Genomic DNA, 22033 nt, shown 5'->3' with positions numbered 1-22033 from the left:
TGATATCTCTTCCCGTCCATAAACCAACCCACCACTTCACTTTGTGCCCCATGTAACTTCAACCACCTCCGTCAGGGTATGTTGACTGGTGTCACACTTCTGTCACATTCCTCTCCTGTCTCTCCCTCCCAACTATTAGCCACCCTTCTCAGCACACTTCGGCATTTCCTTGCTCTTCTCAAACACTTCACTCTACACAACTCAACTAAGTTTGGCTGCAGTGATGGGACAATGTTGTTGACTAGGAGAATGTAGCTGTGCATGTGCATCTGCTGCGCGCGCGCGCGCGCTAGTGTGTGTGTGTGTGTGTGTGTGTGTGTGTGTGTGTGTGTGTGTGTGTGTGTGTGTGTGTGTGGTGAGTGGGTGGGTGGGTGTCATTGTCCAAAAGCTCAGTAATATTTTCAATCTTGTTGTATACCTGGCAGTCACAATTCGCCTCGACTGTAGAGTGAATAGGTACCGTTACTCCTTCCATTATTTGCAATTTAAATAATGCGTTCCATCTGTTGTCCAAATTCAATAAATAAATGTCCAGACATGTACAGAAATCAAGTTCTTTTTCATTTGAATTAATGTTCACTGTTTGTTTCACTTGTGTTTCTTTCTACATCAACTGTACGTATTTAGAAACCACGTGAAACTAAATACGACTTCAGAAACAGTTAAATTTGTAGGATCTCCTGTGCTGTATAAACAATGCACACATGGATACTGTACAGCAAAATTTGACTTTATGAGCACAACTGACACAAAAGCACACGTGAATCATCAGAGAAAACCAAAAGGAACAAGAATCAGAGAATGGAGTTTTATAAAGATACACTGCATTCAATACACTGTAAATTATCAATTTTGGACTGTGTCATTCGCCCCCCCCCCCACTCCTCTCCACCCCCTCCCCAAAGGTGCAGACCACCAGGGATGCCAGAATACTTAAATCTGACTTCGTGAATGGCCAGGTGAGGCAGGCTGCCGAATAACTCCAATGAAGCCTCAGTCTCACAGTGCGAAGTTCAGGCATGGTACAGCTGACCAGTGATGCTTGGGTCATAGTTACTGCTACAGGCACAGGCGAAGGTGTTGGGAAAGTGTTGAAAGATGTTGGAAGCACCCAAATGGGTTTGACCCACTCTATGGAAACCATGGTTGGTTTTCACTGGAGAAGATTATTAATAGTGTATGTGTCACATCAGAAAACAGGGGACAGGCCAGTGTTTTGAGGCTGTAGAGAGGAGCTTGACATTGGAACAGTTTTTGAGACACCTGTAGATGAAAACTGAGTGAGAACCATGTTTCGCTACTGCATTAGCATGAGGTTTTGTGATTTTTTCCAGCGTTGTTACCCAAGTTGGAGAACTGCAAACATCAGTTAGTGGAACTGGTGCTAGAAATTCCACTAGTAGATGTAGTGGTTCTCAGTATGCCAACTACACTGAATTAATGTGGCTTTAAGTTGCCACTGCTTGTTGTATGGTAGCTTGTGGTTCAATTGCTCTAGAAGCCACATAATCTCAACAATTCCTGGAAATGTGATGATTAATTTGTTGACCCTTGTTGGTTGTAATGAGAAATGGGCACCCAAACTGCACCATCTAAATTTCAGTGAATGCCTGTACCATTGCCTTGGAGGAAATGTCTTTGATTGGGATGGCCTCTGTCCATCTAGTATGTGAAAATGGTTTTCTTTGCTTCAGCTCAGAACATCAGCAAAGTAATCTATTTATTTTTTTAAATGAACAGCAAAATATTTGATGCTATTTTAATCAAACACATAATATGTTAATATCATTCACATTTGTTACTATTAAAATGTGTAATTAATAATTTCTGTCTTATGCAGTACAGCAAAGCCAGTGCTTTTGGGTTATCTACTAAAGCATTTTAATCCTGGATCGACAGTCACAAGGGAAGAGGCCTTTTGGTATGCAGGAGCCCTCATAGCTGTTTTGTTTGTGAACATGACACTGTGGCACCAAGTCAATCTGCTGGGACAACGTATTGGAATGAGAGCAAGAATTGCTTGTTGTTCAGTTATCTACAGAAAGGTAAAGTAAATATTTAGGCCTACTTTTCCTTTTAGTTTTATAAATAGTAGTTACTCAATAATTTGTAAGTTATTGAACTTTTTAGTTCATAAGACACTCCGGATTCCACAATATTTTGTAACATGTATCTCAGATATGCACTTTCACTGCAGCCACTGCATCTTCAGGCTTACAGAGCTTGTGTAGGCTAGCTGTCATTATAGTAAACTTCCACAATGCAAGTTGTAATCTAAAAAAAAATTTTAAGAAAAATAAAAAGTTGAGATTAAATAAATGGTGGCTGATAATGTGAACAGTGTATTCCAATGCAAAACTGGTTAAAGGAACATCTTTATCATTCTCATATGTATTGTGTTGTTTCATACATAAATAAAATATATCAACTTTGTTTCCATGTGGAAACAGATGTGCCCAGCAACTGCATTTATTTCAAGTTAAAGAGTACAGCAACAAGTCACCAATAATGTTTATTGCAAATACAAGTTTTGGTCTCACTATATCGCTACCCTCAGTGCATCAAATCTAAGTTAAAATATTACAATCACTTATACGTACACATAGTTCCAACTGGACTATATGTGTTAGAGTTTGAGTCCACATTATGTGCATATATAAGTGGTTGTAATGTTTCAACTTGCATTGTTGCACTGAAGATGACCACACAGTGAATTAAATCTAGATTTGCAGTAAGTATTATTTGTGTGTGTTTTGCTCTTTACTACTTCCCTGCAATACAGAATGAATTAACTGAGGAATATATAGGTTTGGCAGACCACTACTATCACAAGAAGCAGGAACTTAGCTAACTTTAGAAAGCTTGTACAATATTATTAGCTGGACCACCCAAGGAGTAGGTTTAGCTGCTTAATCAAAAAGGTTTTCTTTCTTTGCACATTTTGGCATCCTTCCTGTGCAGTATGTTGGTGTTTTAATGTATGCAATGCATGCGCATAGAGAGCAGTATCGTGTTCGTCTTGTTTGTCTTGTTGATGAAAAATGGGGAAGATTGTCACATTGCTCACTCCCTTTGAATAGCACTGAGGAGGCATTTGACTTAATGTCCAAATTTGACGGACAGATCAGCAGTGTCACTTGTCACTGTCTTCACTCCAGGAGAAATGTTGAAGACACATGGTATTTAATCCAGGATATAGGTTCAGGTGCTATATGCCACCACCTATCTCCCCTCGATGAACAGATACTGGGTTCTTCAAGCAGAAGGAATGGCAGCTGTCTTTGTGTCAAGCACTAAAGTACGACTGCAGTTATTGCAGCAGACAGTCACTCTAAGCAAAATCAACTAGTATTGATATGGAAGATAAAAGTTGATGAATTGGAGGTTCTAGGGAAAAAGAGACTCATAAATTGTTCTCCCTGACTGTATGTTTTACAAGGTTATGATTCATTTGTGGGAGGCAGAATATCAAAGACATGAAATTAAGAGATTCTCTGTTTAATTTCATGAAGTGAATTAATGTTTATTGACTCAAAAATTAAAATTCCATATTACAACTCAATATGTTTTCAATAGTATAAGCTGCTCATATTTGCCTGTTGCACTGTTGGTGAAATTAGGAGATCAAATTTCTGAAATGTGTATGTATAAATCCTTTAAAACCTGAAGTAGTTCAAGGAAAAACATAATTTACCTCATTCTTCTATCCAGAATTATCTATTACTTAAAATCTATCCAATGAGGTCTGAGATTTTTAGATTTGACATCTAGTTATTCCTTGATTTTGCTTTAATTTTAACTTTGATAATGCTCATTCTGTTGTACAGAAAATATCAAGTGATTTTTATGACATATTAAATTTCAGGTACTCCCATAACTGTATTGTTCAAGTGGTATGTGAGTTGGAGGAAGATAATGACATGCTATCTCAGATAGAAATATAGTTACTAGATCATTATGTTTTCATTCCCAACTTTGCTGCATTTCATGCCTCATTATGCAGGGTAGGGCAGGAAAGTATCCCTAACTTTGAAGGTTAATCAAATAAATAAATAAATAAATACATTTTTCATCAGTAAGGTACAACTGGAAGTTAATTTCACGAGGTTTTAAAGAAGAAGTTCTGCATAACTTTGTGAAGCATCTATTCTGGAATGTCGCCCACTTCAACATATATTGAATTCTTCAAGGTTCATAGGGTCCTGGGCCAAGGTTTATACACCTCATTCTTGAAGTAGCCCCATAAAAAGTAGTCACATAGAGTTATATCCTGAGAGCATAGAGCTGTGGAATGTCAGTGCACCAGGAGATCAAGGACATAGAAAAGATTTCCATCAAAACAGTAATCAAATTTCTAGCAGGCTGGACCATGGTACCATCTTACTGAGACAATGAGTAGCAAATTCATTTGTTGAAACAACTGTGTTTCAAGAAATTATTGGATCATGTTAATGTACTTCTCAGAACTGATGACAAAAACATGCTCATTCTCTATGGGGAAAAAGGGTCCAATGATGCCCTCGCTGTTGATTGCACGCAAAAGTGTCACTTTTTCAAAACACTAACCACATGCACAAAAGTCCTCCACCCTTAATAAAACTTATTTCCAAACTCCTGGTTGGAATATCAACAATAAGGAAAAATTGACCAATGGCAAATCTAGGATGGAGTGATGACAGTTTTATGAAAAGGATCGTTGCTGCTCACCAAATAAAGGAGATGCTAAGTCACAGATGTTGTTGTGGTCTTCAGTCCTGAGACTGGTTTGATGCAGCTCTCCATACTACATTATTCTGTGCAAGCTTCTTGATCTCCCAGTACCTACTGCAACCTACATCCTTCTGAATCTGCTTAGTGTATTCATCTCTTGGTCTCCCTCTATGAATTTTACCCTCCATACTGCCCTTCAATGCTAAATTTGTGATCTGTTGATGCCTCAGAACATGTCCTACCAACCGGTCCCTTCTTCTTGTCAAGTTGTGCCACAAACTCCTCTTCTCCCCAATTCTATTCAATACCTCCTCAGTTTTGTGATCTACCCATCTAATCTTCAGCATTCTTCTGTAGCACCACATTTTGAAAGCTTCTATTCTCTTCTTGTCCAAACTATTTATCGTCCATGTTTCACTTCCATACATGGTTACACCGCATACAAATACTTTCAGAAACGACTTCCTGACACTTAAATCTGTACACGATGTTAACAAATTTCTCTTCTTCAGAAACGCTTTCCTTGCCATTGCCAGTCTACATTTTATATCCTCTCTACTTCGACCATCATCAGTTATTTTTCTCTCCAAATAGCAAAACTCCTTTACTACTTTAAGTGCCTCATTTCCTAGTCTAATTCCCTCAGCATCACCCGACTTAATTAGACTTCATTCCATTATCCTCATTTTGCTTTTGTTGATGTTCGTCTTATATCCTCCTTTCAAGACACTGTCCATTCCGTTCAACTGCTCTTCCAAGTCATTTGCTGTCTCTGACAGAATTACAATGTCATCGGCGAACGTCAATGTTTTTATTTCTTCTCCATGGATTTTAATACCTACTTTGAAGTTTTCTTTTGTTTCCTCTGCTGCTTGCTCACTATACAGATTGAATAACATTGGGGAGAGGCTACAACCCTGTCTCACTGCCTTCCCAACCGCTGCTTCCCTTTCATGCCCCTCGACTCAGTCACAGGTAGGCACAACAAAAAGACTCAAACAAAGCTTTCAGCCAAACAGGCCTTCATCTGATAGACAACACACACAAATCACAGCTCACACAGACATGACCACAGTATCTGGCAGCCAAGTCCAGATTTGGCAGCCAGAGATGTGTGTGTGTGTGTGTGTGTGTGTGTGTGTGTGTGTGTGTGTGTTGTCTAGTCTGATGAAGGCCTGTTTGGCTGAAAGCTTTGTTTGATAGTCTTCTTGCTGTGCCTATCTGTAACTCAACATCTCCACTACACGATGAGTGCAGCATCTATCTTTTTCACAATGGTGTCAACAATAAGTAAAAGATAGATTGCTCCTCCAGACAGTGCTGTGCTCACCTTCCACCTGTACCTTGCAACCCTTCCCCTTCCCTGCTCTCTCCAGATTGCTGTTTCCGTTCTATGTTGCAGTTGCATTCTGGTCCGAGCTGCCAGAGATGGTGGTCATAGGTGAGTGAGGGGTGCTTGCTTATGTGAATGAATGAGTATGTGTTTTTCCTTTTCTGACAGAGGCTTTGGTCAAAAGCTGGTGTGTAAGTGTCTTTTCATTGTACCTGTCTGCAATTCAATGTGTCATCTTTATGGTAAGTAACTATCTATCTTTTTGTTGAAATCAATTTACAGTCAGCAAGGGGAACTTGATAATGAGGGCATAGGTGTACTGCATGCTGCATTTACTTGGTAGACCAGTTCTGGGAAAAGTATGTTTTGATGGCAAAAGTGTATTGCTCATTCATCCAAGCCAGGTTTACTACTGACAATGGCACTAGAGGAAACTCCCCTGGCCACTGTGTCATTAGAGTCTATTCCCACCCTTCAATAGGTCCCCTCCCTTCACAGTATCACCTTGAAATTAGGGATACTTCCATGCACCACCCTGTATTAGTAAAGTACTGTCATCAAGGTCACCATACAGATTGTTAAAAAAAAGTGTTCCTTATTTTGAGAGGTGATAATATGGATCAAAACAAAGATGGGCTCTAAAATGGGCTCTGTATGAGCTATGAGCACTTGTTCGTCATATTTACTATGACAAACCTCCTACAGAATGAAGGAAACAATTGGAAAAAAAAAACATTATTCTGTTACTGTGAAACAGCAAAGCTTCTAATGTAATCTATCTGCTATTACATATGGCCACTTCTTGTCAGCCATCACTAAAGGATGTGCTCAATATGATGTCCATGCATGCTTCTGTCCAGTGTTTAAAAATTCTAGTCCTGTCATGGTGATTCTGGCAGGCATTGACGATGCAGTCCTGTAGTGTATGCACTTCATTAATGGTGCTTGCATGCACCAAAGGTTTCAAGTGTCCCCACAAGAAAAAATCCATGAGATTAAGATTGAGAGAATGAACTGGCTAATGCACTAGACCTCTCGACCAATCCATTGCCCATTAAATGCCTGTGTGAGATGTCCTCAGTCATTTTGGAGAAGATGGCCTAGTGCTCCACCACACATGAACCAGCTGTACCTGGTACCTCCTCAAGTAGGGCGGGCATATCACTTGATACTGGTGGTACTTAGCACCAGTCAACCTATTTGGTAGTACATAAGGTCCTGTTAGTTTGTCACTAATAACTCCTATCCAGACATTAATTGAAAATTAGCATTGATGCCTTGCTTCTCTGACTACATGTAGAGTTGCATCAGCCTATATGTGTGGGTTGTGAAAATTGACAATCCCACCTCTACTGTGAAAGCTCATCACACCTTTTCAATGATAATTGGTGAAATTGGATTCTGGCAGATGTATCTTGTGATCAAAGGACTTGGACATGCTACACACATTATGGGTATAACAATTGTTCACGCAGGATTGTCCAGATTATAGGATGACTAACCTGAGAGATGCTGCTACTCTGCATATGCTAATTCCAGGGTCTTTTTCTAGTTGTTGCAATCCTCCACAACAGGAGTACAGATGGTGTGAGGTCTGCAACCATCCACTGCTGATGGAGCTATAGGCTGAATAATTGCTGCATCCTGTATATTTTTTAGCATACAGAACACAGTATGAGTGGTTGCTTTCATTTGATAGCCCATAATACAAGATCATATCTGCCATTTCCCATGTAGAGTAATAGGCTTCGATTATGTGAGTAAGTGCAAGGATAAAACTACAATCTAAATGTATTTTACAAATGTGTGAAAACACTACCTGTGTCCATGAGAACTAATGTATGTGCTGTACTTACCCAGAACTGTGGATATGGTTTACATTAACAACTCTAACAGATGCTTAGTGCACACTGTATTTCATAGAGAAATGTGCCCTCATTTGTTTACTGAATTCTGTAGGTCATCCAAATTTGCAAAGATCTTGCAGTGGAAGGGATGTGTTTCACAGTAACAAAGATGAACAAGTGCTTGTAACTCATAAGGTTTGCATTTTAGAGCCCTTATTTACTGAACATTTTTGCCTTGTTTTGGACCATATTACCAAAATATAAAATACTTTTTTAAAACTCTGTGTATTAAATAAAAAGACTGGCATCTGGATGTTTTACAAACTATTTGTTCTTTTTCTGTTTGTTTAACATCTTCTGATTAAAATTAATATGATGTTTCATAACCAGTTATGAGTTGTTAATACTAATTAAGGAAGTGGATTAAGTCAAAAAATAATAATTAACAGTGTAAGAGTAATCGTTTTGATTTTACATTCACTCTCTGATGAAAAGTATCGAGACAGTCATAGGTGATGTGGAATTGACAGCTAGATCTCACAAGAGACGGACAAAAATAATTTTTTAATGGAAATTGAATGTTCTTGAAGTCTTATTTATGATGGGTCTCTTTTTCAATAATGAAGTCATAAAAATAGTAGTACATCATGACATTTATATCTCTTGCTCAAATAATGATTGTAAGTTGCAAATCAATTTCAAATATGAACAAACTGTATGTTACATAAAATAAAACACACAATACATAGATATTTAGAAAATGGTCTTTTATTACAAGATCAAGTTTACAATGATTTGCTATGAAGTACCTAAGTCATTTTACTTCACTTGACTGTCAACAGATAGCCCAATTGAATTTTCAAATACATAAAAAAATTGAGTTATTTCCAATAATATTTGAATAATTGTAAAGTTCTGTATGATTCTGCATTAAATATACAATACAAATATTGTATATAAGATAATACATTTCAAAAATTATGAAAAATTTCTTCATCTTTCTCATCAATAATTCCCATTTTGATTCACACTGAACAACCTCCCAGTTCTTTATTATGTGCAGCTACGAATTAAAAATGGTAGTCAGTTTTAAAGATTTCCACGAGGTACTAACATTTTCGAGTCAGTCATCTCATTATACTTGGTACTTAACATAGAACACTTAAGTAATTTTTCTAATGTCAAGAGTGCATCATCAGAAAGTCCTTACATAAAATTCATATACTCCCAGTATTGTGTTACGTTTGCATCATAAACATTATCATTCGAGACCAACACTGTATGTTACATCAATATGTACAGTGAGATTACCTTAATCTTTTCTCAGAATCATGTGCAGTATATTATCAGAAACAAGAATACAACAGATTACATGCTATAGAACCTTGAATGTAGCAGAATCTCTATAAACATTATTAAAATACCATCATAGTACTATATATCTCAGTACTATATCCTCAAATAGAAAAATACTCTGAAAGTAACTCGTATATTCTATTCATAATAATGATACAAGTGTTCAAAAGTAAGAAATATATTTTTCATTATTTCTAAATTTTCCAATATTTCATATTCTCCAATGCGTTTTTCTTCTCTTGCAATAACATCACAGTACTAGTTGAACAGACTTAGTTTGCAAAAATTCTAACCTTTTCATTTCCTTTAAAGTTTTTCATTTACCGAGATATCAGATATTTTATGTATAATCAGTGGAAGGAACCACTCAAGAGTTCCAAAATGCTGCCAACAGAAAGAATAAGGTACAGTGGTCAAACCACTCCCTAAGTCACAAATTTCTGTGAACTGTGCTAAATGATGCTTGAGGTGTTGTAAAGTTCAATACTACTAGATGTTGGATGACTGGAAATAACTGATTTGGAGTGATGGATCATGCTGTACCCTCTAGCAATCCAATGGAAGGGTTTGGGTCTGCCAAATGTCTGGAGAACATTACCTGCCATCATGTGTAGTGCCAAAAGTGAAGTACGGAGGAGATGGTTTTCCGGTATGGGGGTGTTTTTTGTGGTTAGGGCATATTTCCCTTATTAAACATTAAATGTGGAAGGTTATGAACACATTTTACAGCATCATGTACTGAATACATTAGAGGAACCGTTTGGAGATAGTGATCGTATCAGTATGACATTGCACTCTGTCATAAAACAGCAATTGTGAGGCAGTGGTTTGAGAACAGTAACATTACTGAAATGGAATGGCCTGCCCATAGTCCTGACCTGAACCCAATGGAATGCCATTGGATTGAGTTAAAAATTTGATTTTGCTGCAGACCCCCCCTATCTTCTTTGGATTCATCTCTTGGGGAAGAATAGATTGCCATTCCTCCAAAGACATTCAGATACCTTACCGAAAAAGCCCCCAGCAGAGTTCAAGCCATCATAAAGGTTAAAGGAGCATATACCCAACATCAGTGTCCACTAATAGGTGCCCAGATACTTTTGATGAGATAGTGAGTATACTGTGACTACATACAGTAGTGCATTGTTCTCAACTTAGTACTCTTCATAGTATGATATTCTGACTGAAATTTTGCATCACTAGAGTATATTGTTTTCAGATAATACGTCTGAGTAAAACAGCTCTGGGCCAGACAGCTGCAGGTCAGATGGTAAATCTTCTTTCAAACGATGTGAACCGGTTTGATGTACTACCACAATTCTTACATTATATATGGATGACTCCAATTGAAACTGTGATTGTTACATACTTTCTGTGGCAAGCAGTGAACTGGGCATCAATTATTGGAGTTGTTGGTTTGTTTTTGCAGACTGTTCCTGTACAAAGTAAGTTTGTTTTTGCATACTAAGTCTACAAAAATATGTTACTGGTATATATGTTTTTTAAACTTCATGTTATTCATGGTAATGCTTTGAGCAATTAATATTACTTCATATTGATGAATATATTCTATTTCTTCCTTCAGTATATTGTGTTCTGGAGGAAGATGACTTAAAATAGGAGTTCTAAGATTATTGTAATAGTTACACTGCCAAATTCAAATATAGGGAAATGATTGCAAAAACTTATATGGATTTCAAAACTCTAAAACATATACATCTTATAATCCCATACAGTTTTACCTAATGGGATGTCTTCATTTTATTGCATTTTGTATAATTGAATGTTGGTCAATTTGCATAGGCCTGCAGTAGTGACACCTAATAAACTATTAACACAAACATATTTTTGGGGCAAGTGTACCTCAATTTGTTATGAACAGTAGCACCATTCACATGATGACTTTGCCACCACTGCAGCCTATTTCTCACCATATTTAATTATGTGCAGCAATGCTAAGCAGACTTTGTGTGTATGATGATGCTGCTGTGGCTTTGTTATATTAGGACATATATTAAAATAAATGTGCTTCATCATATCATAAGCACATGGGTTCTATATTTATGAAAGTAATACTTTCATTGTGACATGGTTTATTTTTTTTTAATATGTAGACCACCAGTTAGTTGTTTTTGGTATTTCTCTTTTTCTACAGATCTGAAGACAGTCACCACTGACCTGATGAAAACAGGTACACCGAAGGCAAAAAAAAACTTTGTGCCCATAGACTGAAATAAAGAAATTTATCCAAACTATTACTGAAGTTAGCACCACAAACAGATGGACAAACCATTACCATAAATCTCCCATGTTTGCTCATCTACCAGCATTGCAGAAAGATTTGTTTTTTTCATTCAAAATATTTGAATAAAATCTGGTAATCAAAAATGTTGTCCCATCATTCTTCTGTGTACCCAACTCTCATTAAGCACACGGTAATAAAAAAAACATAAGAGGAGCAGAGCTGAATGGGGAACCATCCTAGTTACGATGTGAGCCAAGAATGGGAAACTCCACAAACTTTATCGACTTTAACTTAGCGCAGATTGTTATTACCCAGCTAGGAAAGACCATCTCGGAAAAGGTGAAGCTCGTCGGCTGTTCACATGCTATTATCAAGAGCATCTATGGGAAATCATTGAAAGATGGTCAAACCACAAGTAGGTGACAGGATCTGTTTATCACAAGTGAAGAGGGAGGTCAGAAGTTTGCCTGCTCTGTAGTGCAAGAGAGGGACCAATGTGTGGCAGATTTGATGAGTTCAGGGTGGCAATTCATCTGGAAAACCTGAAATTCTCAGGGAATTATGTGTTTTCAGCCTAACACTGAAATTGAATTTTATTGAGTTTTAAAATGATGTATTTTAAAATATTTCATATTTCAAAATGTGTCAATTATATATTATTCCAGATAAATTATTGATGTTTAAAATCTGTCGTTAAACTACTGCTTATGGATGGTAATTCCCCCCCCCCCCCTCCCCTACCCCTTAACCATTAATTTATCAGGAGCTTTCTGACACCTGACATCATCTTCCTCCTCACACCTAGAATTCTTATGTATTTTCCCCCCAAGTTTGAATAGCTGCCCTAGACAGGGTATGGTGCTGATGCAAGCACAAGCGTATCAGAGCACACTTTTTTGAACATGTGGATCCACAGCCAATGACCGTACATGTTTCTATGCTGATCAAGTGACATTGTCATTTATGATTGCAGGCAACACAGGATCATCTAGATTGGGCCAGGAATCAAGAGAAATATGTCACCTGGTCAGATGAATCACGTTTCTTGCTAAAGCAGATCAGCGATTGTGTCTGAATATGCCATTGTCTTGGTGAACTGCTGCTCAAAACTTGCAGTGTGCCACAAGTGCAGCCTGGTGGTGGCAGTACTATGGTATGGGGGGGGGGCATTCAACTTTGCTTCCATGGAACCTGTTGCAACCATCATAATAGTTATGGACTAACTGAAAACTGGTGCAGACCACCTGACCACCTGATCCCTTTATGCTTGATGTCTTTCCTGATGGTGATGCCATCTTCCAGGAGGACAATGGTTCTCGTCACATCTCCAGAATTGCGCTAAAATTGTTTGAGGAATATAGTAGTGACAATGTCTTATTCACAAACTGTTACCTTAACCTGATGGAACACATCTGGGATATTATTTGTGCCTGCTCTGTGCCATCAAACCACCAGCGCATTATTTAAGGGAATTGTGTGACCTGTGTGTGCATAAGGGTCATGGGCAAGATAACTACCAAGAACTTTTTAAATCCATTGGTTGTGAATGGCTGCTGTATTCTGTTACAAAGGTGGATCACCATGCTATTAAGCACATGGTTATAATGTTTTGGCTCATTAGTGTATAACTTCATTAATTTACAGCCACAGGGCTTAGCCACCCTTATTGTGCATAAATTCGTATTTGTCCATTGGGTTTTAATTCATTATTACCCCAGAGTGCTTATATTCCACAATACTAAAGGACTTGGTCTGGAAATTACATATATTTCGTGATATTTGAATACTTTTGCCATTATGTCTCAAATGTTAATGACCATAAGATGCTTTAATCCAGAGCTGATTGGCACATAGCATCGCAGTATCTATATTTCATTATTCGAGTTCATTTAGTTGTTACATTGAAGTTTGCTTAGTATAACTATCTGTCATTTAGTTCTTTATAGGGGCCAAACACTTTTGAACCATAAAATTTTCTTTCAGCATACATGACCAAACTGACTACAAGGTTTCGTTTGAAAGTTGCTGTGAGGGCAGATAATAGAATAAGGCTGATGAATGAAATAATCACAGGAATTCAAGTGATAAAAATGTATGCCTGGGAAAAGCCTTTCGAAAAAATGGTCGAATTGGCTCGAAGGTAAGCATTATTTTGAAATATGATACCAGAAAAAACTAAAAAAATATAATTTTGTTGAAGCCAGTGTATAATTATATGGAATACTCTGTTTTCTATTTATCTAAAGAGTGCTAAAAAAAATAAGTCCCAGATATGCTCTGATCCACAACATTGCACTTTTCATTTTAAATGTGCAGGTTTGTTCTGAAGACTATCGAGATCAGCTAGTTAGTTAGTTTTTTGTTCAATCATGATCATTTATATGATGATATGAGATATTTCATCTTAACTGAAAAAGGCAACTTAAAAAAATGGCTAATGCATGCATACAGTAATATTACCTTATCAATAAATATGCCATTTGAGTATCACTGATCACTCTCTACACTACACAGTACACACAGTCCACACCGACAGCTGAGTGGTCACCATGAAGGATTTCCATCCTACGGGCCCAGATTTGATTCCTGGCTGGGTCGGAGATTTTCTCCACTCAGGGACTGGGTGTTGTGTTGTCTTTATCATCATTTCATCCCCATCCAGCTCGCAGGTCGTCCAATGTGGCGTCGAATGTAATAAGGCCTGCCAAAGTGGCTGGACCTGCCCCACAAGGGGCCTCCTGGTCAACGACGCCAAACGCTCATTTCCATTTCACTAAACACACACACACACACACACATCAGTACATCTCACCGATACATCTGTGCATTCTCTCTCTCTCTCTCTCTCTCTCTCTCTCTCTCTCTCTCTCTCATTTTCTTTCTCTCTCCCTACCTCTCTCCTTCCTCCTTCAATTGACGTCAGGATCCAGTATATGATCCATTCTATCACATTCATGTTGTCCCCTTGGCCCATATGAAACAACTGAGACAGGCTAAAGTGCCACAGTGAATGGGATGTTAACCTCAACAAAATGCCAGGAGGCTAGAATTTTCCCCTCACAGAACATGGGTATAGGATTGATTAAGCTATGACAGTATACTGCAGAATGACAGTTTTTTATTATTAAATAACATTAATTTTTGCTGTTCTCTATTCTGTGTTATCCAAACAATCCCTGACTTTGTAGTACAAATTGTTTAACAATTATGCTAAATTTTAGTTCTCTCTTCAATCTCCTTAAGCAATTTGAAGTCCATGTGTACTCCAGCTTAAGGTAGGTGAAACAAGGTTACATTCGGCTCTATGGGGACTTGAAATGTCAAGTCTACAATGCAATCCATAGCTCAGGGTCTATGTGTGGTAACATTTGAAAACGAAAAAGGCCACCAAGGAGACTATGGCATTTAATTACACATTATTTGAAAATATTATCTGTGAAACCTAACAAAAAGAGTTTATTCTGAAGAAATTGCAATTACAGTACATAGTGAAGTATTTTAAAGAAGTTATTATCTGTAAAATCTAACTAGTTTTTAAGAACATTATTGCTATATCACTTCTTATGACTACATACTTGTAAAATTCCCAGAATATCTAACTTCTTGCCTCAAGGGACTTTGTGAATAAATTATGTTGTGGTTGATGCTGGTAACTGCTTTGAGTCTAGTAGATGATCACCGATTGCTGTGTTATTATGTTTTCCAGTATGTTCTCTACACCTGGTGAAAAAAGGTTGACCAGTTTGACATATATAGAATCAGTCATTCGATATGGCATTATTTTTTTAGGGAATCTCGGGAAACGTTACACGAATTTTAAAGTTACAGAAAAGAATCATTCGCAACATGTACTCAACACGTCTGAGGGCATCATGTTGACCATTATTTAAGTCCTAAAAATATTAACTGTTCCCTCTTTATACATCCTTGAGGTAGTTCTTTTCCTATGTAGCAGAGCTGATCTATTTAAAAAAAAATTTGAACACTCATACGACACAAGACATAAAGAAAACTTTATGCTCACCTCTCATCGCTTAAAACTACATCCATAGACTCCTCAGTATACAGCCATGAAAATCCACAAGACAATAAAAGTATGTGACATAATGAATATGAAGATAAATATTTTAAAAAGCAAGTTACATGATTTTCTAATTAAACGATGTTACTACTCTGTGGAAGATTTTGTGAAGGATGAAGTGATACAAAATTTTAATTAAACAGATTGTAACCTTGATGTGTCTGCTGTACATCAGACATATGTTCTGAAATTATGAATGTTATGAGATGAATAAAACACATTACACACATCACACATTTCACCTTTACACTGGTCAAATTCTAGCTTATACACACTGAGCTCTTTATATTTGTCACTATTTTCTCCGATTTTGTGCCATAATTGAAATCTTAAAATTATTGACAGTTTGAAAAGCTATTGAAATATCAGATGTATAGAATTGCCATTCAATTTTGTCAAAAAAAATCCTTTATTTATTATTATTTTATTTTATTTTTGAGAGCCTTACTGTTATTGCTGTTGTTCAGTTTCCTTATCAATCTTTTATATAACTTCTCAACTAATTGGCTATCAAATCTATTGTTTAAAACAATCTTCTTCATAAAAATGATTCAGTGACCATAAAGTCTGGTTTTAGTGGTAATTTAAGGATTCTATGTAACACAAAGTTAAAAAATGCATACGTATATCACAGAAGTCTGTCATTATAATGCAAACTGTACACATTAGTTTGAGGAAAATGCTGAACTTTTGTTTGCCATTTACTTTTTTAATAGTGACATCTAGGTGACGTATTTTTTTTTCTTTTTCTGTTTGTGTGGTAACTTGAATATTCCTATGCATCCAATTTAAAGCTGTTAGGCAATCTAGCACTGTCTGTTTGTCACCCTTAAACAGGGTAATCATGTCATCTACAAATGTTCTACACTGTACAGTCTTATTGTTACAACTTATGTTATTAACAAAATATTTTCTAAACTATTAACTAAAATGTTGGCCATGGTGCGTGCCAGGCAATTGCCTCCGGCTTGACCCTTTAATCTGATGATAAATTTTCTCATAGACTGAAAAAACTTATCAGATAGTGGCAGTTCCATTAATTAATTCACTCAATTCTGCAATGCCAGTCTGGCTCAATTGTTCATGTGTTAATAAATTTTTATTCATAGTTTTTAAGCATTCCTGAAAGAGGGCTGTTACTATATAAGTTCCCAATGTCAAATGATACCAGTGGGGGTTCATTATGAATCTCAGTGTGTAATAAAACTAATGCAAGTTTCAGGCTGTTTTTAAGATTGAATTTTCAAAAATGTTGTTGAAAGATGTCCATTCCCCACTGTTTCATGTCAGGAAAAAGCATTTGAGGCACCCACAATGCACAGTTTTTTGTACTGCAGTTGTGCAATGGTGGCCTGTACATGCTCTCATGCTACGCCACACTTACCTGAAAGCTGGTGAATTCATCAGCATGAGTCTCGTCAATTTCCATATACAGTTGTCTGCTCAGAGCTTTGTGACACATGAGCAACAAGTGTCGCACATTACTGATGTTGATACAAACATCACTATACACTTTTTTAATTGTTCTATGGATTTCAATTGGAGGCACATTTTCTGTGGTTAGAAACTTAATTACAGCATGCTGTTATTCATTAACTCACATTGTAACATTGTAATGGCCATATTAAATGAAACAATTCAGAGGTCTGTAGCAGCAGGCAGTTACTATTTACATAGTGGAGTGGGATAATCGACTGAGTAATATGCATGACATTAAATGCTTCAACCAATATTGAGAATAGAATAAAAAATTTGGAGATGATACTTTTCAGCTTGCCCACATAGGTGATATATGCACCCAGCAATATCCACAGTGGGACTCTGCCCACTATGAGGAATGGTGCATCTGAACAGCTCTGAGCATGTGGTGCCAACATTCAACTAGTCCATTACTTTGTGGATGATACAGTACTTCATTACTTTGTGGATGATTGGCTGTATGTCAAAAATTTTGGATACCACACAGTCTGCACAACTGCTCAAACAGATGGGACTTGAACTGTCAGCCCTGATCAGCAGTTATCTAAGAAGCAGTGTTTGATTTGGTTCCATCCAGTGCGTCACTCTGTTAATTGCTAATCATTCATAGCATAGAGGAAACCATATGATTCTGGTAATGGCCCCCTCAGATCCAAGTGGATGTATTACTATCCCTTTTGGTGGGCCCAATTTTCCATGTGGTAGAAACGCTCAATCTCTCTGGGCTGGAGTGGAGGCAAGTGAGGGTTCACTTCCTGAAGTTGGCCTTAACGTTGGGCCACAAGAAATGCTCCATCACTAACTTTGTGGTGGATGGCACAGTGTGACAAGTTATGTAAGTTCTCGAAAATAGCTCTGTGGAACTTATCTGGAACCAGTGGACATAATTTGCACAACAGGTGCAAGTCCATGCTATGGACCACGACTTGTTCCACTGTTAATCCAAGGGTGCTGCCTTGGAAGTGAGGAGACGAGGTACTGGCAGAAGTAAATCTGGGAGTACCGAGCGTGTGTTGTGCTTCGGTAGCTCAGTTGGTAAAGCACTTGCCCACAAAAGGCAAAGGTCCCGAGTTCGAGTCTCGGTCGGGCACACAGTTTTAATCTGCCAGGAAGTTTCAACTTATTCATTACTGGTGCTGTTCATATTTCTCCCCCTCTTAGAAGATCACCTTCACAACACAGTTCTACAAGGTTCTAGACAAGATCACTTAATAAGGTGAAACCCAAACCTGTCCCCTCATTCTTAGTGACCAAAAGTTTCAAAAGTTCCAAAAGCAACATACCATCATTCTATGCAAGATGGTTACCATGGCATACCATCTTCTTCCTCTGAATTAGTGAAAGTCTGAGCATGTGACTTCCTTTACACACATATTCTCCTCGGCTCCCAGCAGCCTCACCAAAGCTGTCCACTCACTAGCTGTTACATTTGCAAACTCTTCTTGCACCTGGAGAGTCACTTCTCCTCCTTGCCTACACACACCCTGTCTCTCACTAGCCTCTCAGGCTGTATCCATACAGCTGAAGACATTCTACGAAGACAAACCAATCAATTGATCCCAGCAGAAATCACAAACCATCTAACTTGGTTCAGTTTGAGTGAGCTTGTCTTCCAGGTATTTATATTCCTTATCTTCCTTGGAGGATCCACTAAAGTTGTTGTTGTTGTTGTTGTTGTTGTTGTTGTGTTCTTCAGTCCAGAGACTGGTCTGATGCATGCTACTCTATCCTGTGCAAGCTCCTTGATCTCCCAGTACCTACTGCAACCTACATCCTTCTGAATCTGCTTAGTGTATTAATCTCTTGGTCTCCCTCTATGATTTTTACCCTCTGCGCTGCCCTCCAATACTAAACTGGTGATCCCTTGTGTCTCAGAATATGTCCTAGCAATCAACCCTTCTTCTAGTGAAGTTGTGCCACAAATTTCTCTTCTCCCCAATTCTATTCAGTACGTCCTCATTATTTATGTGATCTACCCATCTAATCTTCAGCATCCTCCTGTAGCACCACATTTTGAAAGCTTCTTTTCTCTTCTTGTCTAAACTATTTATCAGCCACATTTCACTTACATACATGGCTACACTCCATACAAATACTTTCAGAAACAGCTTCCTGACACTTAAATCTATACTTGATGTTCACAAATTTCTCTTCTTCAGAAATGCTTTCCTTGCCATTGCCAGTCTACATTTTATATCCTCCCTATTTCTACCATCATTAGTTATTTTGCTCCCCAAATAGCAAAACTCATTTACTACTTTAAGCATCTCATTTCCTAATCTAATACCCTCAGCATCACCTGATTTAATTCGACTGCATTCGATTATCCTCGTTTTGCTTTTGTTGATGTTCATCTTATATCATCCTTTCAAGACACTAACCATTCCGTTCAACTGCTCTTCCAAGTCCTTTGCTGTCTGACAGAATTACAATGTCATTGGCGAACCTCAAAGTTTTTATTTCTTCTCCATGGATTTTAATTCCTACTCCGAATTTTTCTTTTGTTTCCTTCACTGCTTGCTCAATATACAGATTGAATAACACTCCCTTCCCAACCACTGCTTCCCTTTCATGCCCCTCTACTCTTATAACTGCCATCTGGTTTCTGTACAAATTGTAAATGGCTTTTTGCTCCCTGTATTTTACCCCTGCCACGTTTAGAGTTTGAAAGAGAGTATTCCAGTCAACATTGTCAAAAGCTTTCTCTAAGTCTAAAAATGCTAGAAATGTAGGTTTGCCTTTCTGTAATCTGTTTTCTAAGATAAGTCATATGGTCAGTGTTGCCTCACGTGTTCCAACATTTCAACCGAATGCAAACTGATCTTCCCCGAGGTCAGCATCTACCAGTTTTTTCCATTAGTCTGTAAATAATTCATGTTAGTATATTGCAGCCGTGTTTTATTAAACTGATAGTTTGGTAATTTTCACATCTGTCAACTCCTGCTTTCTTTGGGATTGGAATTACTATATTCTTCTTGAAGTCTGAGGGTATTTTGCCTGTCTCATACATCTTGCTCACCAGATGGTAGAGTTATGTCAGGGCTGGCTCTCCAAAGGCTATCAGTAGTTCTAATGGAATGTTGTCTACTCCTGGGGCCTTGTTTCGATTTAGGTCTTTCAGTGCTCTGTCAAACTCTTCACACAGTATCATATCTCCCATTTCACCTTCACCTACATCCTCTTCCATTTCCATAATATTGTCCTCAAGAACATCGCACTTGTATAGACCCTCTATATACCCCTTCAACCTTTCTGCTTTCCCTTCGTTGCTTAGATCTGGGTTTCCATCTGAGCTCTTGATATTCATGCAAGTGGTTCTCTTTTCACTAAAGGTCTCTTTAATTTTTCTGTAGCAGTATCTGTCTTATCCCTAGTGATATATGCCTCTACATTCTTACATTTGTCCTCTAGCCATCCCTGCTTAGCTGTTATGCACTTCAAGTCGATCTCAGTTTTGATGCATTTGTATTCCTTTTTGCCTGCTTCATTTACTGCATTTTTATATTTTCTCCTTTCATAAATTAAATTCAGTATCTCTTCTATTACCGAAGGATTTCTATTAGCCCTTGTCTTTTTACCTACTTGATCCTCTGCTGCCTTCACTATTTCATCTCTCAAAGCTACCCATTCTTCTTCTACTGTATTTCTTTCCCCCATTCTTGTCAATCATTCTCTAATGCCCTCCCTGAAACTCTCTACAGCCTCTGGTTCTGTCAGTTTATTCAGGTCCCATCTCCTTAAATTCCCACCTTTATGCTATTTCTTTAGTTTTAATCTACAGTTCATAGCCAATAGCTTGTGGTCAGAGTCAACATCTGCCCCTAGAAATGTCTTAGAATTCAAAACCTGGTTCCTAAATCTCTGTCTTACCATTATATAATCTATCTGAAACCTGTCAGTATTTCCAAGCTTCTCCCATGTATACAACCTTCTTTCATGATTCTTCAAACAAGTGTTAGCTATGATTAAGTTATGCTCTGTGCAAAATTCTACTAGGCGGCTTCCTCTTTCATTCCTTACCCCCATTCCATATTCATACTAAAGTAGTTTGTCATAATCTTTAATTTCTCCAAGGTTTGTTAGATAGTGTGACATTGAGGACTGAGAGACAGGGAATCCTTGGTGTCAGAAATTGCATTAATCCTCAACAGTTACAACCAATGCTTGACTTCGACTAGTTTACTGCAATTGTCACACAAAGTTTTGTTGACATCAAATTTTCATCCTCTAATTTTGCACATACCAGTTTCATATCCTTGTACATCAGCTCTGTTGTAACCAGCTGTTTAGTTAGTGAATTGTATGAGTCTTGGAGTTCTTTAGCTGAAGATGCAGAGGGATCTGTTAATCTAGGAGTATGAATCAGTGATTTGCTGATAACACCAAGAATGGAATCACCAGTATCTCTGTTGTGGAGTATTTGCCCTGTTAATTAGGCAGCACCAAACAGTGGTTTGTTAATATCTGCCACCATGACTGTCGATACAGATTGTGTGCCAAGACCTAAGTTGGCAGTGCAGATGGTGGTACCACACATCTTAATAAGTGAATCATCTATCACGCAGAGCTGTAGAAGGGATCCCAAAGTTGGAGGTCTGGCAACTGTTTTCAGGATTGTGCTTATTTCAAAGCCTGAGTTGATGAGATGTTCCTGTCAAGAACATACAAACTCCTTCTTTGCTTCGACCCACGAGGCAATCTGGTTTGGCTTAAGCAGATACTATTTATGTGTACTTTCTTATTCATGTGACTTGTGATGCTTACAGGAGTCACAAGCAGTGTATGGGTTCAAACTTGGTGTGATACATTTGTCAGTGAATGCCCTGAAATGCAAATGAAATCAACACCAACTCATACTTTGTTGGCTGTTGCTGGAACTCTTAGTCAAAGTCAGGAGTGGGCAGTTGGACTGTGCACAGCTGATCATGAGGCATCCAGGTAGTTGACTCACATGGAACTCTGTCGAACATGTTGTGTTTCTC

The 22033-nt window shown here is 37.9% G+C and overlaps 1 protein-coding gene across 1 annotated transcript in view; it reads left to right on the top strand.

Annotated features, from left to right (window-relative positions):
- Positions 1-22033, top strand: part of LOC126335579 (ATP-binding cassette sub-family C member 4-like) — a 149661-nt gene that overhangs the window by 56587 nt on the left and 71041 nt on the right. Inside the window, exons 4-6 of the mRNA XM_049999010.1 lie at positions 1841-2045; positions 10466-10691; positions 13475-13631. Coding sequence (XP_049854967.1) covers positions 1841-2045; positions 10466-10691; positions 13475-13631 — 588 coding nt within the window. The remainder of the gene's footprint in view (positions 1-1840; positions 2046-10465; positions 10692-13474; positions 13632-22033) is intronic.

This window comes from Schistocerca gregaria, chromosome 2 (assembly GCF_023897955.1).
Source record: "Schistocerca gregaria isolate iqSchGreg1 chromosome 2, iqSchGreg1.2, whole genome shotgun sequence".
In the NCBI taxonomy this organism is placed as follows: Eukaryota; Metazoa; Arthropoda; class Insecta; order Orthoptera; family Acrididae; genus Schistocerca; species Schistocerca gregaria.
Note: the sequence above shows the minus strand (reverse complement) of the source record. Positions and strands in the feature narration are given on the sequence as shown.